Raw genomic sequence first — 21,641 nt, 5'->3', positions numbered from 1 at the left:
ACTTTCCCTGACCCTCTGGGAAACAAGCCTCCTGACGGCGGTAAGGAACACTCAGGTCCACTTAGTCAAAAGGCTTCTCACGATCAGCCAAAGCCAACCAACGAGTATTGGGTGGTGGAGCACCCTCAGATCCACCTAACCAAAAGGCTCCTCATGATCAGTGGAAAGACCCTGACATCCCGGGACGCAAACGCTTGATGGAGGTAAGGCATACTCACGTCCACCTAGCCAAAAGGCTCCGCGTGACCAGCCCAAGTCAACCAAGGAGTATTGGGTTGGGGCTCTCCCGAAGTGGAAGGACCCCTCCCTGACCCCCCGGGACACAAGCCTCTTGATGGAGCTAAGGCACACTGAGGTCCACCTAGCCAAAAGGCTCCTCCTGATTAGCCAAAGCCAACCAAGTACTGGGTGGGGCTCTCCTGAAGTAGAAGAATCCCTTCTTGACCCCAACCCCCGGGATGCAAGACTCCTGACAGCGGTAAGGCACACTCAGGTCCACTTAGTCAAAAGGCTCCTCATGATCAGTAGAAAGATCCCTCTCTGACCCCCCAGGACGCAAACTCTTGATAGAGGTAAGGCATACTCAGGCCCACCTAGCCAAAAGGCTCCTCATGACCAGCCCAAGCCAACCAAGGAGTATTAGGTTGGGGCTCTCCCAAAGTAGAAGGACCCCTCCCTGACCCCCCTGGGACACAAGCCTCTTGATGGAGGTAAGGCACACTGAGGTCCACCTAGCCAAAAGGCTCCTCCTGACTAGTCAAAGCCAACCAAGTACTGGGTGGGGCTCTCCCGAAGTAGAGGAATCCCTTCCTGACCGCACCCCCCGGGATGCCAGATTCCTGATGGGGGTAAGGCACACTCAGGTCCATTTAACCAAACAGCTCCTCATGATCAGCTAAAGATAACCAATGTGTACTGGGCAGGAGGCTCTTCTGAAATGAAAGGACCCCTCTCTGACTGCCCAGAAAGTAAGACTCCTAAAGGGCTAAGGACTCTGCTCCTCATGATCAGCCAACCAATGAGTACTGGGTGGGGGCTCTCCCAATGAAAGACCCCTTGTTCAAGACGGGGGATGAAAGAACCTAATGGCCACACATCAACATCCCAGACTTCAGGGTAAGCCCAAGTGAAAAAGTGGCACAAAAAGTGAGAAAAAAAGGGATAAAGTGCAATACTAGGGCTAGGCCTTGTGACCTGGTAACAAAAGTTGCCCCCGACCTCGGCCAAAAGGGCCAGCCCAAGCGTGTTTCACACAGTGGGGTCCCAAACCCATAGTGCTACTCCGCCACTCCCAGGGGATGTTTGACATCGTGAGCCCTTTTACCTTCCCAGCCCTCAGCCAGACAAGGTAGCACCATTCAGATCAGGAGGTTCTGGGCCCCTCCGAACCCTCCACACCAGGGAAATACTCCCGACCTCCACCTCACCTGATGGATGTTTCAGGACTCCTTCACATGGAGAACATACCTCAGGACCCCTTATCATCCCAGAAGGGATACCCTACAGCGAGCTACCCCAGCAGGAAGGCCAAAATGGCGGTGGAGCACCCCTACTGGACACTGATAAGAGTTTTGTAGGTTTTGGGGGAAAGATCTATAGACCAATCACATCCGTGGCCCTCTGTGGACTCCAGTACAGTGTCTTCCGCGCTCGAAAATGATAAACGTCCACCAAGACAGCTCAGCAGTCCTTCTCTCCTGATCTTGGCCTTGTGCCGGATTCTTATAAATTGATAATCGACGCAGAGAGAAGGATTCTGCAAGCCCTGGAAAATTCGCTTCTCGCAATTCCGGTTGCCAGGACAACCAGGATGGAATTTATTTAAAGCATGAAAAAAAAAAAAAAGCCAACCAGAGTAGCGGGAGAGGATCACGCTGCTGCTTAGTTACGGATAGCGGGTGACTTGTGTCCTGTAACAATGTCTCGTCCCTCAGTCAGGGAGATCCGAGGAATGGGCCAGGAATTTTACAGGCATAAAAAATGGCGGCCGATTGAGTCCGGGAATAAATAAAGGTCCAAAAAAATAAAGGTCCAAAAAAGTGCTGATTTCCCCCCCGTATTTGGGCGTTTTTTCTCTTTTGTAAAATTTAAAAATATTTGTTATGTAGGATGGCTTCGGGTCTATATGTTGCGGTAACGCGTGGTCCAGGCAGTGATCGTGGCTGTGATAAGCGCCTTGAACCCCCAACCCGGCATTCCAAGAGCAAAGAGCTCAGACCCCAGATGGGTTCTACAAACCAGGTCCAGCCTTACAGCCCTGAAGATGGAAGATGGTGGTGTAACCCCAAAACCCCGTCTAGATGGCATCACCCAAAGTGCCAGATCTGCCGTGGTTTTACTAGACCATACGGCAGATCGTGGTGAAGCCTGGCACTTTGGGTGATGGCACCTAGACGGGGTTTTGGGGTTACACCACCATCTTCCATCTTCAGGGCTATAAGGCTGGACCTGTAGCTCCATGGTTTGTAGAACCCATCTGGGGTCGGAGCTCTTTGCTCTCGGAATGCTGGGTTGGGGTTCAAGGTGCCTATCGCAGCGCTTCTAGGAGCCACTTCTGTTACAGTACCCCCAGGAGTCTTGTCCACCCTGTCCACATGCAGCATGCTGCGCACCAGATCGTGGCTTCTCTGGCTAAGGTTTGGTGGTCCTGTAGGCACGCGATCTCTGTCTTTCCTGTTTACTGTCCTTGATTCTGGGTCTCCTGTCCCTGTTGTCGACTTTTCTCATCCCTGACTACTCTGCTGCCTGCCTTGACCTATGTCTGGACATTGACTATTCTTGCCTGCTTCCTGTCTCGACCTCTGCCTGGACATTGACGTACCTTTGTCTGATGCCTGCCTAGACCCTCTTTCTGGACACTAAATGTCCTTGCCCGTTGCCTGCCTCCATATCTGCCTGGACACTGAATACCTTTGCCTGCCGCCTGCCTTGATCTCCGCCTGGACACAGACTATCCTTGCCTACCTCAATCTTTGCCTAGACCCTGATTTTTCATCCCTGTAGCCTGCCTAGACCTTTGACTTGACCTTGATTATCTTTGTCTGCTGTCTGTCTCTAACTCTGCCTGGACATTGGTTCTCCTTGCCTGCTGCCTGCCTTAACCTCTGCCTGGACATTGGTTCTCCTTACCTGCTGCCTGCCTTAACCTCTGCCTGGACATTGGTTCTCCTTGCCTGCTGCCTGCCTCAACCACTGCCTGCACACTAAATGTCCTTGCCCGTTGCCTGCCTCCAAATCTGCCTGGACACTGAATACCTTTGCCTGCTGCCTGCCTTGACCTCCGCCTGGACACTGACTATCCTTGCCTACCTCAATCTTTGCCTAGACCCTGATTTTTCGTCCCTGTAGCCTGCCTAGACCTTTGACTTGACCTTGATTATCTTTGTCTGCTGTCTGTCTCTAACTCTGCCTGGACATTGGTTCTCCTTGCCTGCTGCCTGCCTTAACCTCTGCCTGGACATTGGTTCTCCTTACCTGCTGCCTGCCTTAACCTCTGCCTGGACATTGGTTCTCCTTGCCTGCTGCCTGCCTCAACCACTGCCTGCACACTAAATGTCCTTGCCCGTTGCCTGCCTCCAAATCTGCCTGGACACTGAATACCTTTGCCTGCTGCCTGCCTTGACCTCCGCCTGGACACTGACTATCCTTGCCTACCTCAATCTTTGCCTAGACCCTGATTTTTCGTCCCTGTAGCCTGCCTAGACCTTTGACTTGACCTTGATTATCTTTGTCTGCTGTCTGTCTCTAACTCTGTCTGGACATTGGTTCTCCTTGCCTGCTGCCTGCCTTAACCTCTGCCTGGACATTGGTTCTCCTTACCTGCTGCCTGCCTTAACCTCTGCCTGGACATTGGTTCTCCTTGCCTGCTGCCTGCCTCAACCACTGCCTGCACACTAAATGTCCTTGCCCGTTGCCTGCCTCCATATCTGCCTGGACACTGAATACCTTTGCCTGCTGCCTGCCTTGACCTCCGCCTGGACACTGACTATCCTTGCCTACCTCAATCTTTGCCTAGACCCTGATTTTTCGTCCCTGTAGCCTGCCTAGACCTTTGACTTGACCTTGATTATCTTTGTCTGCTGTCTGTCTCTAACTCTGCCTGGACATTGGTTCTCCTTGCCTGCTGCCTGCCTTAACCTCTGCCTGGACATTGGTTCTCCTTACCTGCTGCCTGCCTTAACCTCTGCCTGGACATTGGTTCTCCTTGCCTGGTGCCTGCCTCAACCACTGCCTGCACACTAAATGTCCTTGCCCGTTGCCTGCCTCCAAATCTGCCTGGACACTGAATACCTTTGCCTGCTGCCTCCCTTGACCTCCGCCTGGACACTGACTATCCTTGCCTACCTCAATCTTTGCCTAGACCCTGATTTTTCGTCCCTGTAGCCTGCCTAGACCTTTGACTTGACCTTGATTATCTTTGTCTGCTGTCTGTCTCTAACTCTGCCTGGACATTGGTTCTCCTTGCCTGCTGCCTGCCTTAACCTCTGCCTGGACATTGGTTCTCCTTACCTGCTGCCTGCCTTAACCTCTGCCTGGACATTGGTTCTCCTTGCCTGGTGCCTGCCTCAACCACTGCCTGCACACTAAATGTCCTTGCCCGTTGCCTGCCTCCAAATCTGCCTGGACACTGAATACCTTTGCCTGCTGCCTGCCTTGACCTCCGCCTGGACACTGACTATCCTTGCCTACCTCAATCTTTGCCTAGACCCTGATTTTTCATCCCTGTAGCCTGCCTAGACCTTTGACTTGACCTTGATTATCTTTGTCTGCTGTCTGTCTCTAAGTCTGCCTGGACATTGGTTCTCCTTGCCTGCTGCCTGTCTTAACCTCTGCCTGGACATTGGTTCTCCTTACCTGCTGCCTGCCTTAACCTCTGCCTGTCCACATGCAGCATGCTGCGCACCAGATCGTGGCTTTTCTGGCTAAGGTTTGGTGGTCCTGTAGGCACGCGATCTCTGTCTTTCCTGTTTACTGTCCTTGATTCTGGGTCTCCTGTCCCTGTTGTCGACTTTGCTCATCCCTGACTACTCTGCTGCCTGCCTTGACCTATGTCTGGACATTGACTTACCTTTGTCTGATGCCTGCCTAGACCCTCTTTCTGAACACTATATATCCCTGCCTGCTGCCTGCCTTAACCTCTGCCTGGAAATTGGTTCTCCTTGCCTGCTGCCTGCCTCAACCACTGCCTGGACACTAAATATCCTTGCCTGTTGCCTGCCTCCAAATCTGCCTGGACACTGAATACCTTTGCCTGCTGCCTGCCTTGACCTTTGCCTGGACACTGACTATCCTTGCCTAACTCAATCTTTGCCTAGTCCCTGATTTTTCGTCCCTGTAGCCTGCCTAGACCTTTGACTTGACCTTGATTATCATTGTCTGCTGTCTGTCTCTAACTCTGCCTGGACATTGGTTCTCCTTGCCTGCTGCCTGCCTTAACCTCTGCCTGGACATTGGTTCTCCTTGCCTGCTGCCTGCCTTAACCTCTGCCTGGACATTGGTTCTCCTTGCCTGCTGCCTGCCTCGACCTCTGCCTGGACACTGACTATCCTCGCCTGCTGCCTGGATGCTAAATATCCTTGCCTGCTGCCTGCCTAAACCCCTGCCTGGACTCTGACTATCCTTGCCTGCTGCCTGCCTAGCCTTCCGTATGGACACTAGATATTTATTTAAAATAATTTTTGAAAAATGTAAAGAGTCAGCACTGTCACTTTTAATTTTTTTTATTTTACTTTTTTCATTTTTTCTTTCTTTTAAAAGAAAAAAACATCAAACAACTAGACAATAAAAAAAAAAGCAAAATGCAACAAGAAAAATGCATTCTTGTCAACTGCCATGTTAATTTTTTTTTGGTTAATTTATTTTCTTCTGTGGAAAGTAGTACATTGAACAACAATACAATACAAAAAAAAAGAAAACAACTAGACAATAAAAAAATAAACAAAAACAAAACGAAAAAAGAAAAATGCATTTTTGTCAACTGCCACTTAAATTTTTTTTTTTTGTTAATTTTTTGTTCATTCTTCTGTGGAAAATAATACACTGAACAACAATACAATACACAAAAAAAAAATAAGAAACCAGACAATAAAAAAACAAACAAAAACAAAACGAAACAAGAAAAATGCATTCTTGTCAACTGCCACGTTAATTATTATTTTTTTTGTTATTTTTTTTGTTCATTCTTCTGTGGATATGCACTGGACAACAATACAATACACAAAAAAAAAATAAGAAAACAAATATATTCTTGTATACTCTTGTTTGATTTTCTTTTTTTTTTTTACTTGTACCCCCCCCCCCTTTTTAAAAAAAAAAAAAAGTAGAAAAAAAAGAAGCATAAAAAAAAGAAAAACAAATATATTCTTGTATACTCTTGCTTGATTTCTTTTTTTTTTCTTACTTGTATGCCCCCCCTTTTTTTAAAAAAAAGTAGAAAAAAAGCATAAAAAAAAAAGAAAACCAAATCTATTCTTATATACTCTTGTTTGATTTTCTTTTTTTTTTTTACTTGTATCCCCCCTTTTTTAAAAAAAAAAAAGTAGAAAAAAATGCATAAAAAAAAAGAAAAACAAATATATTCTTGTATACTCTTGCTTGATTTCCTTTTTTTTCTTACTTGTACCCCCCCCCTTTTTAAAAAAAATAAGTAGAAAAAAAAGAAGCATTAAAAAAAGAAAACCAAATATATTCTTGTATGCTCTTGCTTGATTTTCTTTTTTTTTTTTACTTGTACCCCCTTTTTTTTAAAGTAGAATAAAAGAAGCATAAAAAAAAGAAGAAAAAATATATTCTTGTATACTCTTTCTTGATTTCCTTTTTTTTTTACTTGTACCCCCTTTTTTTTTTAAATGTAGAAAGAAAAGAAGCATAAAAAAAGAAAAACAAATATATTCTTATATACTCTTGCTTGATTTTCTTTTTTTTTTTTTACTTGTACCCCCTTTTTTTAAAGTAGAATAAAAGAAGCATAAAAAAAAGAAAAACAAATATATTCTTGTATACTCTTGCTTGATTTCCTTTTTTTTTTTACTTGTACCCCCTTTTTTTTTTAAATGTAGAAAGAAAAGAAGCATAAAAAAAGAAAAACAAATATATTCTTATATACTCTTGTTTGATTTTCTTTTTTTTTTACTCCTATCCCCCTTTTTTAAAAAAAAAAAAAAAAAGTAGAAAAAAAAGAAGCATAAAAAAAAGAAAAACAAATATATTCTTGTATGCTCTTGCTTGATTTCCTTTTTTTTTTTTACTTGTACCCCCCCCCTTTTTTTTTTCTTTAAATGTAGAAAAAAAGAAGCATAAAAAAAAAAACACAAATATATTCTTGTATACTCTTGCTTGATTTTCCTTTTTTTTTTTTACTTGTACCCCCCCCTTTTTTTAAAAAAAAAAAAGTAGAAAAAAAAGAAGCATAAAAAAAAGAAAAACAAATATATTCTTGTATACTCTTGCTTGATTTCTTTTTTTTTTCTTACTTGTATGCCCCCCCCCTTTTTTTAAAAAAAAAGTAGAAAAAAAGCATAAAAAAAAAAGAAAACCAAATCTATTCTTATATACTCTTGTTTGATTTTCTTTTTTTTTTTTTACTTGTATCCCCCCTTTTTTAAAAAAAAAAAAAGTAGAAAAAAATGCATAAAAAAAAAGAAAAACAAATATATTCTTGTATACTCTTGCTTGATTTCCTTTTTTTTCTTACTTGTACCCCCCCCCCTTTTTAAAAAAAATAAGTAGAAAAAAAAGAAGCATTAAAAAAAGAAAACCAAATATATTCTTGTATGCTCTTGCTTGATTTTCTTTTTTTTTTTTTACTTGTACCCCCTTTTTTTTAAAGTAGAATAAAAGAAGCATAAAAAAAAGAAGAAAAAATATATTCTTGTATACTCTTTCTTGATTTCCTTTTTTTTTTACTTGTACCCCCTTTTTTTTTTAAATGTAGAAAGAAAAGAAGCATAAAAAAAGAAAAACAAATATATTCTTATATACTCTTGTTTGATTTTCTTTTTTTTTTTACTCCTATCCCCCTTTTTTTTAAAAGAAAAAAAAAAAAGTAGAAAAAAAAGAAGCATAAACAAAAGAAAAACAAATATATTCTTGTATACTCTTGCTTGATTTCCTTTTTTTTTACTTGTACCCCCCCCTTTTTTTTTTTTTAAATGTAGAAAAAAAAGAAGCATAAAAAAAGAAAAACAAATATATTCTTGTATACTCTTGCTTGATTTTCCTTTTTTTTTTTTACTTGTACCCCCCTTTTTTTTTTAAAGTAGAATAAAAGAAGCATAAAAAAAGAAAAACAAATATATTCTTGTATACTCTTGTTTGATTTTTTTTTTTTTTTTACTCGTATCCCCAACTTTTTAAAAAAAAAAAAAAAGTAGAAAAAAAGCATAAAAAAAAAGAAAAACAAATATATTCTTGTATGCTCTTGCTTGATTTTCTTTTTTTTTTTTTTTACTTGTACCCCCTTTTTTTTAAAGTAGAATAAAAGAAGCATAAAAAAAAGAAAAACAAATATATTCTTGTATACTCTTGCTTGATTTCCTTTTTTTTTTTACTTGTACCCCCTTTTTTTTTTAAATGTAGAAAGAAAAGAAGCATAAAAAAAGAAAAACAAATATATTCTTATATACTCTTGTTTGATTTTCTTTTTTTTTTACTCCTATCCCCCTTTTTTTTAAAAAAAAAAAAAAAAAGTAGAAAAAAAAGAAGCATAAAAAAAAGAAAAACAAATATATTCTTGTATGCTCTTGCTTGATTTCCTTTTTTTTTTACTTGTACCCCCCCCCCTTTTTTTTTTCTTTAAATGTAGAAAAAAAAGAAGCATAAAAAAAAAACACAAATATATTCTTGTATACTCTTGCTTGATTTTCTTTTTTTTTTTACTTGTACCCCCCCCTTTTTTTTTAAAGTAGAATAAAAGAAGCATAAAAAAAAGAAAAACAAATATATTCTTGTATACTCTTGTTTGATTTTCTTTTTTTTTTACTCGTATCCCCCCTTTTTAAAAAAAAAAAAAAAAAGTAGAAAAAAAAGAAGCATAAAAAAAAAGAAAAACAAATATATTCTTGTATACTCTTGCTTGATTTCCTTTTTTTTTTTTTACTTGTACAACCCCCCCCCTTTTTTGTTTAAATGTAGAAAAAAAAGAAGCATAAAAAAAGAAAAACAAATATATTCTTGTATACTCTTGTTTGATTTTCTTTTTTTTTTACTCCTATCCCCCCTTTTTTTAAAAAAAAAAAAAAAGTAGAAAAAAAAGAAGCATAAAAAAAAGAAAAACAAATATATTCTTGTATACTCTTGCTTGATTTCCTTTTTTTTTACTTGTACCCCCCCCTTTTTTTTTTTTTAAATGTAGAAAAAAAAGAAGCATAAAAAAAGAAAAACAAATATATTCTTGTATACTCTTGCTTGATTTTCCTTTTTTTTTTTACTTGTACCCCCCTTTTTTTTTTAAAGTAGAATAAAAGAAGCATAAAAAAAGAAAAACAAATATATTCTTGTATACTCTTGTTTGATTTTTTTTTTTTTTTTACTCGTATCCCCAACTTTTTAAAAAAAAAAAAAAAGTAGAAAAAAAGCATAAAAAAAAAGAAAAACAAATATATTCTTGTATGCTCTTGCTTGATTTTCTTTTTTTTTTTTTTACTTGTACCCCCTTTTTTTTAAAGTAGAATAAAAGAAGCATAAAAAAAAGAAAAACAAATATATTCTTGTATACTCTTGCTTGATTTCCTTTTTTTTTTTACTTGTACCCCCTTTTTTTTTAAATGTAGAAAGAAAAAGAAGCATAAAAAAAAGAAAAACAAATATATTCTTATATACTCTTGTTTGATTTTCTTTTTTTTTTACTCCTATCCCCCTTTTTTTAAAAAAAAAAAAAAAGTAGAAAAAAAAAGAAGCATAAAAAAAAAGAAAAACAAATATATTCTTGTATGCTCTTGCTTGATTTCCTTTTTTTTTACTTGTACCCCCCCCCCTTTTTTTTTTCTTTAAATGTAGAAATAAAAGAAGCATAAAAAAAAAACACAAATATATTCTTGTATACTCTTGCTTGATTTTCTTTTTTTTTTTACTTGTACCCCCCCTTTTTTTTTTAAAGTAGAATAAAAGAAGCATAAAAAAAGAAAAACAAATATATTCTTGTATACTCTTGTTTGATTTTCTTTTTTTTTTACTCGTATCCCCCCTTTTAAAAAAAAAAAAAAAAAAGTAGAAAAAAAAGAAGCATAAAAAAAAAGAAAAACAAATATATTCTTGTATACTCTTTGCTTGATTTCCTTTTTTTTTTTTACTTGTACCACCCCCCCCCTTTTTTGTTTAAATGTAGAAAAAAAAGAAGCATAAAAAAAGAAAAACAAATATATTCTTGTATACTCTTGCTTGATTTTCTTTTTTTTTTTTTTTACTTGTACCCCCTTTTTTTTTTAAAGTAGAATAAAAGAAGCATAAAAAAAGAAAAACAAATATATTCTTGTATACTCTTGTTTGATTTTCTTTTTTTTTTACTCCTATCCCCCCTTTTTTTAAAAAAAAAAAAAAAGTAGAAAAAAAAAGAAGTAGAAAAAAAAAGAAAAATAAATATATTCTTGTATACTCTTGCTTGATTTCCTTTTTTTTTTTTACTTGTACCTCCCCTTTTTTTTTTAAATGTAGAAAAAAAAGAAGCATAAAAAAAGAAAAACAAATATATTCTTGTATACTCTTGCTTGATTTTCTTTTTTTTTTACTTGTACCCCCCTTTTTTTTTAAAGTAGAATAAAAGAAGCATAAAAAAAAGAAAAACAAATATATTCTTGTATACTCTTGTTTGATTTTCTTTTTTTTTTACTCGTATCCCCCCTTTTTTAAAAAAAAAAACAAAAAAGTAGAAAAAAAAGAAGCATAAAAAAAAAGAAAAACAAATATATTCTTGTATACTCTTGCTTGATTTCCTTTTTTTTTCTTACTTGTACCACCCCCCCCCCTTTTTTGTTTAAATGTAGAAAAAAAGAAGCATAAAAAAAGAAAAACAAATATATTCTTGTATACTCTTGCTTGATTTTCTTTTTTTTTTTTTTTACTTGTACCCCCTTTTTTTTTTTTAAAGTAGAATAAAAGAAGCATAAAAAAAAGAAAAACAAATATATTCTTGTATACTCTTGTTTGATTTTCTTTTTTTTTTACTCCTATCCCCCCTTTTTAAAAAAAAAAAAAGAAGTATAAAAAAAAAGAAAAACAAATATATTCTTGTATACTTTTGCTTGATTTCCTTTTTTTTTCTTACTTGTACCCACCCCCTTTTTTTTTTAAATGTAGGAAAAAAAGAAGCATAAAAAAAGAAAAACAAATATATTCTTGTATACTCTTGTTTGATTTTCTTTTTTTTTTACTCCTATCCCCCCTTTTTAAAAAAAAAAAGTAGAAAAAAAAGAAGCATAAAAAAAAAGAAAAACAAATATATTCTTGTATACTCTTGCTTGATTTTCTTTTTTTTTTTACTTGTACCCCCTTTTTTTTTAAAGTAGAATAAAAGAAGCATAAAAAAAGAAAAACAAATATATTCTTGTATACACTTGCTTGATTTTCTTTTTTTTTTTACTTGTACCCCCCCTTTTTTAAAAAAAAAAAAAAAAGTAGAAAAAAAGAAGCATAAAAAAAAGAAAAACAAAAATACTCTTGTATACTTTTGCTTGATTTGTTTTTTGCAAAAGTAGAAAAAAAAATGTAAAGAAAGTAAAAAAAAAAAAAAATTCAAAGCAACATGGAACCCCCCCCCCCTCGATCTCAGTGACTCTCCTCCGGTACTCACCGTACTCAGCGGGAGGCTCTTCAGCACTTTGTAGGCCTTCCTGGGCTCCAGTTTGTACAAGTGGCGGTCTGTGATCACCAATCCGCGATCCTTACATTTGTGAAATCGGTTTATCTGAGAAATAAAACAAAGGCGGTGACAACGTAATCCTGGGGGAGGGGGATGTTTGATGGGGGGGGACCTCTGCGGAGAGATTACTGCTTCCCTACTGAGAGCTGAGGTCCTTCTCTGGCCGGGGACAGGCTGTGGCTGCTTTCTATGCACCCGGGATGTATCTCTCTGATTTAAAGGATAACTCCACCCGTTCTACCATGTTGTATGGTGCAAATTGCCCCCCCAGGGGTCTTCAAAGCTGAAAGCAGCTGCAGGGGAGAAGGACCCGTGTCATTGCGGTTCTTCTCCCACTTTGAAGTCCCGTCTGCCACCGCGGCACCCGCAGTCCATCAGTGACTCCTCCGGCTCTTTAAGGCCTCTTTCACCCGGGCGTTCCATAGGTCCGTTTTTTTATCTGTGCGTTTACGGAGGAAAAACGGATCCCCCGTGTATTTCTATGGACCAGCGGATGTAAACGGATGATCATCTGTATACATCCCTTGAGTCCCTTTCACACGGGCGCTCTGTTTTTTTCATCAGTTCGGTCACATTTTTTCCAAGAAAATACAGATCCGTTTACATCCGTTTTGGTCCATTTTTCGTCCATGTACATCCGTTTTTGTCCATTTACATCCATTGTTGTCTGTGTACATCTGTTTTACTCCGTTCACATCCATTTTTCATCTGTTTACATCCGATTTTGTCCATTTACATCTGTTTTTCATCCATTTTCATCCGTATACATCTGTTTTTCGTCCGTTTACATCCATTTTCGTCCGTTTTTTTGTCCATGTACATCAGTTTTTGTCCATTTACATCCGTTGTCACCTGTGTACATCCATTTTAATCAGTTCACATCCATTTTTTACATCCGTTTTTGTCCATTTACATCTGTTTTTCACCCGTTTTCATCCGTATACATCTGTTTTTCGACCGTTTATATCCTTTTTTGTCCCTTTTTGTCCATTTACGTCTGTTTTTTAAATCCGTTTACATAAGTTTTTATCTGTTTTTTGTTCGTTTACATTCTTTTTTGTCTGTTTACATCCGTTTTTGTCCATTTACATCCATTTTTGTCCATTTTTCATCCATGTACATCCATTTTTGTCCATTTACATCCGTTTGTAATCCGTTTACATCCATTTTCATCTTTTTTTGTCTGTTTACATCCTTTTTGTGTCCCTTTTTGTCCGGTTACATCCGTTTTTGTCCATTTACATCCGTTTTCATCCGTGTACATCCGTTTTTGTCCATTTACATCCGTTTTGGTCCGTTTTTCGTCCATGTACATCCGTTTTTGTCTGTTTACATCCATTTTTCATCCGTTTTTGTCCATTTACATCCATTGTTATCTGTGTACATCCACTTTAATCCGTTTACATCCATTTTTCATCTCTTTACATCAATTTTTGTCCATTTACATCTGTTTTTCGTCCATTTACATCCATTTTTGTCCCTTTTTGTCCAATTACATCCATTTTTTATCCATTTTTAATCCATATACATCCGTTTTTTTAATTAGTTTACATCTGTTTTCATCCGTTTTTTTGTCCGTTTTATATTCGTCCATTTACATCCGTTTTTCAACCGTATACATCCGTTTTTGTCTGTTTTACATCCGTTTTTGTTCATTTACATCTGTTTTTCATCCGTTTTCATCCATATACAGTACATCTGTTTTTCGACCATTTACATAATTTTTTGTCCCTTTTTGTCCATTTACATCCATTTTTTATCAGTATACATCTGTTTTTTTAAATCCGTTACATCAATTTTTATCCATTTTTTTGTCTGTTTACATTATTTTTTGTCCGTTTCCATCAGTTTTTGTCCATTTACATCCGTTTTCATCCGTTTCCATCTGTTTTTGTCCATTTACATCCATTTTTGTCCATTTTTCATCCATGTGCATCCGGTTTTTGTCCGTTTTGCATCCATATACATTCATTTTTTGTCTGTTCACATCTGTTTTTGTCCATTTTTATCTGTTTACATTGGTTTTCGTCCGTGTACATCCATTTTTGTCCATTTACATCCTTTTTTTGTCCGTTATTCATCCGTATACACCTGTTTTAGTCCATTTACATCCGTTTTTTATCCATTTACATTGTTTTTTGTCTGTTTAAATCCGTTTTTGCCCGTTTTCATCCTTGTACATTCATTTTTGTCCGTTTACATCTATTTTTCGTCCGTTCCATTAATTTTATAACAGAATAAAAAACGGATGTTAACGGATAGTAGATGGGGTCATTAACGGATGTAAACAGATGATCTTCTGTTTACATCCACAAGTCCATAGAAATACATGGGGTGTCAGTTTTAAATCCGTAAACGGACAGATGAAAAATGGACACACTGAAAGCTCGTGTGAAAAGGGGCCTTAATGTCCGCATCCGTTAACATCCGTTTTTTTTAATGGAAGGAAACCCTATTTTTCTTCCTTTAAATGAAATAGAATGGATGAAAAATGGATGTAAATGGACAAAAACGGATGTAAACGGACAAAAACAGGATGTAAACGGACAAAAACTGATATAAATGGATGTAAATGGACTAAAAACAAATATGAACAGACAAAAATGAATGTAAATGGTCAAAAATGGATGTAAGCAGACTACAAACTGATGTAAACGGATAAAAATGGATAAAATGGTTGTAAACGGGCTAAAACTGGATGTAAACGGACAAAAATGAATGTAAATGAACAAAATCGACAAGAATGAATGTAAACGGACTAAAAATGGATGTGAACAGACAAAAAACGAATGTAAAAAAACAAACATGGATGTAAATGGACAAAAACGGATGTAAACAGACTAAAAATGGATGTATACTGACAAAAACGGATGTAAACAGACAAAAAACGAATGTAAACAGATAAACGTGGATGTAAATGGACAAAAATGCCCAAAACTGATGTAAACGAACAAAAGTGGATGTAAAAAGACTAAAAAAAGGTGTAAACAGACAAAAGTGGATGTAAATGGACTAAAACGGATGTAAACTGATTAAAGTGGATGCAAATGGACTAAAAACAAGTGTAAACGGACAAAAATGGATGTAAACAGACAGAAATTTAAACAAACAGATGTAATTAGACAAACGGGGATGTAAATGGACAAAAACGGAAGAACCGGATGTAAACAAACTAAAAATGGATGAAAATGCACAAAAATGGACAAAGATGAATGTAAACAGGCAAAAAAAGAATGTAAACAAATAAATGTGGATGTAAACAGACAAAAATGGATGTAAATAGGCAAACATGGATGTAAACGGACAAAAATGGACAAAACTGATGTAAACGGACAAAAGTGGATGTAAATGGACTAAACACGGATGTAAACTGATAAAAGTGGATGTGAACAGACTAAAAACAAATGTAAACGGACAGAAATTGAAACAAACGTATGTAATTAGACAAACCTGGATGTAAATGGACAAAAACTAAAAAAAAGGATGTAAACGGACTAAAAATGAATGTAAACGGACAAAAATGGACAAAAAATAATGTAAACAGACAAAAAACGATTGTAAACAAACATGGTTGTAAACAGACAAAAACAGACAAAAGGGATGTAAACAGACAAAAGGGATGTAAACAGACAAAAGGGATGTAAACGGATGAAAACAGAAGAAAAACTGTTGTGAACTGATTGGGTTTTTTTTGGAAAAAAATGTGACTGAACTGATGAAGAAACGGAACGCCCGTGTGAAAGGGCCAAACTGAAAGGGCGTAGGAGGAAAATTCTGGCACAGGTAGAGCCCCGCCTCATTTCCTGGCTGGAGGACGCCCAGCGTCATCTAGAACTTTCCTCCCCAGCCTCGCTGTTCTTGGCCCCGCCCCTTTCACAGAAGCTCAGCCTCACAGGAGGGAAGTCTGCATGCAAATACATCCTGCCTGGGAACGCCCCCTCCACCACACCGACATCCGCCCAACCAAGGCAATTTTTAATTTGCATAACTCCTCCCACTACTTTTGAGCTCTTCAGAGGAGTACCGAGGCACCATCACTGGGTCTCTGTGCTCTTCTATGCAATGCAGGCAGATCACAGCTGGTGGGAGGAGCCGGAAGAATGCTGTACATAGTTTCCAGAAAACTTCACAGCCCCTCCCACCAGCTGTGATCTGCCTGCACTGCACAGAGAAGCGTGGAGACCCAGTGGTGTGATGTCGCTGGGTTCAAAATAGGATATGTAGATGAGGGGGGAGCAAATATGTAATGAAACAATGTATCTATAAATAGACACAGATCCTCCCACAGGGTACCATCTGATGTATTATTATGTCTCGTAGTGTGTCGCAGTGAGGTGCAGTGAGGTGCAGTGTGTCGCAGTGAGGTGCAGTGTGTCACAGTGAGGTGCAGTGAGGTGAAGTGTGTCGCAGTTTGGTGAAGAGTGTCGCAATGAGGTGCAGTGAGGTGCAATGTGTCGTAGTGAGGTGCAGTGTGGTGCAGAGTGTCGCAGTGAGGTGCAGTGTGTCGCAGTGAGGTGCAGTGTGTCGCAGTGAGGTGCAGTGTGTCGCAGTGTGGTGCAGTGTGTCGCAGTGTGGTGCAGTGTGTCGCAGTGAGGTGCAGTGTTTTGCAGTTTGGTGCAGTGAGGTGCAGTGTGTCGCAGTGGGGTGCAGTGTGTTGCAGTGAGGTGCAGTGTGTCGCAGTGTGTCGCAGTGTGTTGCAGTTTGGTGCAGTGTGTCGCAGTGTGGTGCAGTGTGTTGCAGTTTGGTGCAGTGAGGTGCAGTGTGTCGCAATGAGGTGCAGTGTGTCGCAGTTTGGTGCAGAGTGTCGCAGTGAGTCGCAGAGAGGTGCAGTGTGGTGCAGTGTGGTGCAGTGAGGTGCAGTGTGTCAAATTCGCGGACGGGATGGATTCCGAATTCTTCAATGTTCGCGTTCCCCGGCAGTGAAATGGTTAACAATCCTCTCCTTCCGCTCGCTTCCATTTTTCCCTCCCGATGAATTGACGGATTTCAGCATTTGGAACTTTCCCCTTTTTTTTTTTTGATTCTTCAATAATCGGCACGTCATCGCGCGGAACAATGGCGGCTTTCATTCATAATCCCATTAAATTCTCCGCACGCCACTCGCCTCCAGCCTAGAAATACACACGTGTCCCCCTTACTGGAGGAATCACCCGCCGGGGCACGAGTGCCAGAGATAGAAGGGGGAGGAAGCATTTCCTCAGTCTCCCCTCCCTCAGTGATCAGACTGTACATTGTAACTTTGTAGAAGAAGGAGGTAGGCAATTCCTTAGTCTCTCCCCCCCCCCCAGTGATCAGACTGTACATTGTAACTTTGTAGAAGGAGGAGGTGTTTCCTCAGTCTCCCCTCCCCCAGTGATCAGACTGTACATTGTAACTTTGTAGAAGGAGGGGGAGTCATTTCCTCAGTCCCCTCCCCCAGTGATCAGACTGTACATTGTAACTTTGTAGAAGGAGGAGGAAGCATTTCCTCAGTCCCCTCCCCCAGTGATCAGACTGTACATTGTAACTTTGTGGAAGGAGGAGGAAGCATTTCCTTAGTCTCCCCTCCCCCAGTGATCAGACTGTACATTGTAACTTTGTAGAAGGAGGAGGAAGCATTTCCTCAGTCCCCTCGCCCAGTGATCAGACTGTACATTGTAACTTTGTAGCAAGTAACAAGCATGGGGCTGATCTGTGTCAGACTTGAACCCAACCCAGAACTGCACAGGCACCAGCATTTACATGATTCTGTCATCCCTGAACCGGCATCTGAGCCCAGGAAGTAGGCGGTGACCCTGGACGATGCCTGAGCAAAGATGGCGCCGTCCCTCTGCAGAGAACAGCAGATTGTTGCGGGGGGGGGGGGGGGAGTTCCGGGAGAGATGATAAATACCCGACACATTCTCTAGCATGCTGCGTTGGAGGACAGGTCCTCTTTAATGGCAGTCATCCTGTGAAATGATAGGATGGATAACATAGCTCCACCCACTTGTAGATGTGACGAGGGAGGGGAGGGGGGGTGGAGAGGTATTTGGAATTGAAAGTGTGCCTGTAGCAAGAAGACAAAGCTGGATTTTGTACTGGGCACCTCCAGGTGGCCCCTTTGTGGATGGCTTTCCTCCTGGAGCCACACGCCACCCATCCAGTGCCCTGCCTCCATGTGATTGGACGACAGACTGGTCGCCACAGCAGAGCACAGTGTATGGGAGAGGAAAGGCTAAGGCCCCGCCTTTCTAGCACTTTCAAGGCACTGTCCGCACCACTTGGGGGCGATGGAGCAGCAGAAGACCACGGTACCCAGTGGCCCTCTCAGATGTTGGGACTCCTGGACAACTTTCTGAACCTCCTGACCCCTCAACCGACCTACTGGGGCTACAACCTCCCGGGACGTCTGGAGACTCCAGAAAGTTGCAGCTACGCGCACTTACAAGCGCTAGATGGCGAACTGAATCTTATTGGAGGTTGACTCAAAGACCACACCCACCTGATCTGTACACGCGTTTGAGAAATGAGGCTCATGGAAGCCTTCACAGCTAGAATGGACAAAACTCCAACCGGCCTGGAAGGAGTTTGGGACCCCAGGATCCACTCCGATCAGGGGCGGACGGACAACTCATGGGGCCCTGAGCAATAAGAGATCATGGGGCCCCTGTGTCCTCGCACACACTTAAACCACACCCAAAAAAGCCTATGAAAGGTACTAGGGGCATCTCATGGGGCCCCCTACTGACCCCGGGCCCTCAGGCAATGCCCGAGTTCCTAAATGGAACTGCCCCTGACTCCAATACCTTTTAAAACCTAAATTAGAATGTGACCCGAGATTGCCGAGTTGCCCTCTCTCATCTCCATGCCCTCCATCACCGCAGCCCTCACCTATCAGGGTGAAGACCAGGGGAGTAGATATGGGGGGAGGGGGCATAGCATATGGGGGTCCAACCCCCTCCACAAAAGCCAAGCTGGAAGATGCCAAATGGACTGTGCTTTCCAGCAGTCCTGCTCTTCCCCAACTTGGAACTGGAAGTGCACCTACCCCGACTAAGGGTTGGTGGGTCACAGTATACATTACATACCTCTGACCCCTGTACTCTGTCCATACCCCTCCCACTGCTAGCGCACTTTTTTTACACCTGCAATTTTCCGCGGCCCTGGTGAAGACCATGTCGTTCATTCGATCGGTCCCTTTCATGTCTATACTTTCAGCTGTTGAACTAATTATGTTCAATGTAATGTCACAGGATGGGTCCAAGATTTTGGTGACTAGACCCCTGCGGCTCGGCCAAAAGAATGCGATGTGCCCCTGCAACTCTCCACTCTTGGATCACTGTCCTGTGCCCACTCTTGGATCACTGTTCTTCTGTGCCCACTCTTGGATCACTGTTCTGTGTCCACTCTTGGATCACTGCTCTTCTGTGCCCACTCTTGGATCACTGTTCTTCTGTGCCCACTCTTGGATCACTGTTCTTCTGTGTCCACTCTTGGATCACTGTTCTTCTGTGTCCACTCTTTTATCACTGTTCTTCTGTGTCCACTCTTGGATCACTGTTCTTCTGTGTCCACTCTTTTATCACTGTTCTTCTGTGTCCACTCTTGGATCATGGTTCTTCTGTGCCCACTCTTGGATCACTGTTCTTCTGTGCCCACTCTTGGATCACTGTTCTTCTGTGCCCACTCTTGGATCACTGTTCTTCTGTGCCCACTCTTGGATCACTGTTCTTCTGTGCCCACTCTTGGGTCACTGTTCTTCTGTGCCCACTCTTGGATCACTGTTCTTCTGGGTCCACTCTTGGATCACTCTTCTTCTGTGCCCACTCTTGGATCACTGTTCTTTTGTGTCCACTCCTGGATCACTGTTTTTCTGTGTCCACACTTGGATCATGGTTCTTCTGTGCTCACTCCTGGATCATGGTTCTTCTGTGTCCACTCTTGGATCACTGTTCTTCTGTGTCCACTCTTGGATCACTGCTCTTCAGTGCCCACTCTTGGATCACTGCTCTTCTGTGTCCACTCTTGGATCACTGCTCTTCTGTGCCCACTCTTGGATCACTGCTCTTCTGTGCCCACTCTTGGATCACTGTCCTTCTGTGCCCACTCTTGGATCACTGTTCTTCTGTGTCCACTCTAGGATCACTGTCCTTTGCTCACTCTTGGATCACTGTCCTTCTGTGTCTTCTCATGGATTGCTGTTCTTCTGTGCCTAAATTTGGATCATGGTTATTCTGTGCCCACTCTTGGATCACTGCTCTTCTGTGCCCACTCTTGAATCACTGCTCTTCTGTGCCCACTCTTGAATCACTGCTCTTCTGTGCCCACTTTTGGATCACTGTCCTTCTGTGCCCACTCTTGGATTACTGCTCTTCTGTGTCTTCTCATGGATTGCTGTTTTTCTGTGCCTAAATTTGGATCATGGTTATTCTGTGCCCACTCTTGGATCACTGCTCTTCTGTGCCCACTCTTGGATCACTGCTCTTCTGTGCCCACTCTTGGATCACTGTCCTTCTGTGCCCACTCTTGGATCACTGTCCTTCTGTGCCCACTCTTGGATCACTGTCCTTCTGTGCCCACTTTTGGATCACTGTTCATCTTTGCCCACTCTTGGATCATGGTTCTCTTGTGCCCACTCTTGGATTATAGTTCTTCTGTGCCCACTCCTGGATCACTGTTCTTCTGTGTCCACTCTTGGATCACTGCTCTTCTGGGTCCACACTTAGATCACTGTCCTTCTGTGCCCACTCTTGGATCATGGTTCTTCTGTGCCCACTCTTAGATCACTGCTCTTCGATGCCCACTTTTGGATCATGGTTATTCTGTGCCCACTCTTGGATCACTGTTCTTCTGGGTCCCCTCTTGGATCACTGTTCTTCTGTGTCCACTCCTGGCTCACTGTTCTTCTATGTCCCCTCTTGGATCATGGTTCTTCTGTGCTCACTCCTGGATCATGGTTCTTCTGTGTCCACTCTTGGATCATGGTTCTTCTGTGCCCACTCTTGGATCACTGTTCTTCTGTGTCCACTCTTGGATCACTGTTCTTCTGTGCCCACTCTTGGATCACTGTTCTTCTGTGTCCACTCCTGGCTCACTGTTCTTCTATGTCCCCTCTTGGATCATGGTTCTTCTGTGCTCACTCCTGGATCATGGTTCTTCTGTGTCCACTCTTGGATCATGGTTCTTCTGTGTCCACTCTTGGATCACTGTTCTTCTGTGCCCACTCTTGGATCACTGTTCTTCTGTGCCCACTCTTGGATCACTGTTCTTCTGTGTCAACTCTTGGATCACTGTTCTTCTGTGCCCACTCTTGGATCATGGTTATTCTGTGCCCACTCTTGGATCACTGCTCTTCTGTGCCCACTCTTGGCTCTTTTTTTCATTGCTGAGTTGTTTTGTAATATTGTAATGTCAATTATAAAACTTCCAAATAAATATAAATTTCAATAAAAAAAATAGATGTTGGGGGGAGGGTTGAAGCTACATCTGGCTCCTTGCTCTTTAATAATCAGACATCTCCATTTAATTCTGCTGAGAAAACTCTAAAATGTGTTTTTCCCGGCGTTGTCCCCATGCTAAGGTGAGGAGCAGAACGTTCCTCCTCCACTGATCTTAGGCTGCAGCTGACACGAGGGGCCGGAGACGTATTCTTAGAGAGGTGACTCATATCATACACCGGTGAATATTGATTTCTGTCTTAGGGAGGCCTATCATCCTTGTGGTCATCATGACTTGAAGGACACCAATCCCACTCCACTGATGAGTCACCGTCATCACGGCTCATGATAATAATTCACCTTCTGTATCGTGTTAAAGGGCAACTGCA

General features: G+C 40.8%; 1 protein-coding gene across 1 annotated transcript in view; it reads right to left on the bottom strand.

Moving 5' to 3' along the window:
• LOC149431137 (unconventional myosin-Ig-like) overlaps positions 1–21,641 on the bottom strand; it is a gene marked incomplete at its 3' end in the record, with an annotated part of 120,525 nt that overhangs the window by 6,569 nt on the left and 92,315 nt on the right. The window contains exon 14 of the mRNA XM_089665874.1: positions 11,786–11,899. Within this exon, the coding sequence (XP_089522000.1) occupies positions 11,786–11,899 (114 nt within the window). The remainder of the gene's footprint in view (positions 1–11,785; positions 11,900–21,641) is intronic.

Source organism: Staurois parvus, unplaced genomic scaffold, assembly GCF_062004578.1.
Source record: "Staurois parvus isolate SC_StPar_1 unplaced genomic scaffold, SC_StPar_1.0 ptg002390l, whole genome shotgun sequence".
Taxonomy (NCBI): domain Eukaryota; kingdom Metazoa; phylum Chordata; class Amphibia; order Anura; family Ranidae; genus Staurois; species Staurois parvus.
This window is presented reverse-complemented; position numbering and strand designations above follow the sequence as displayed.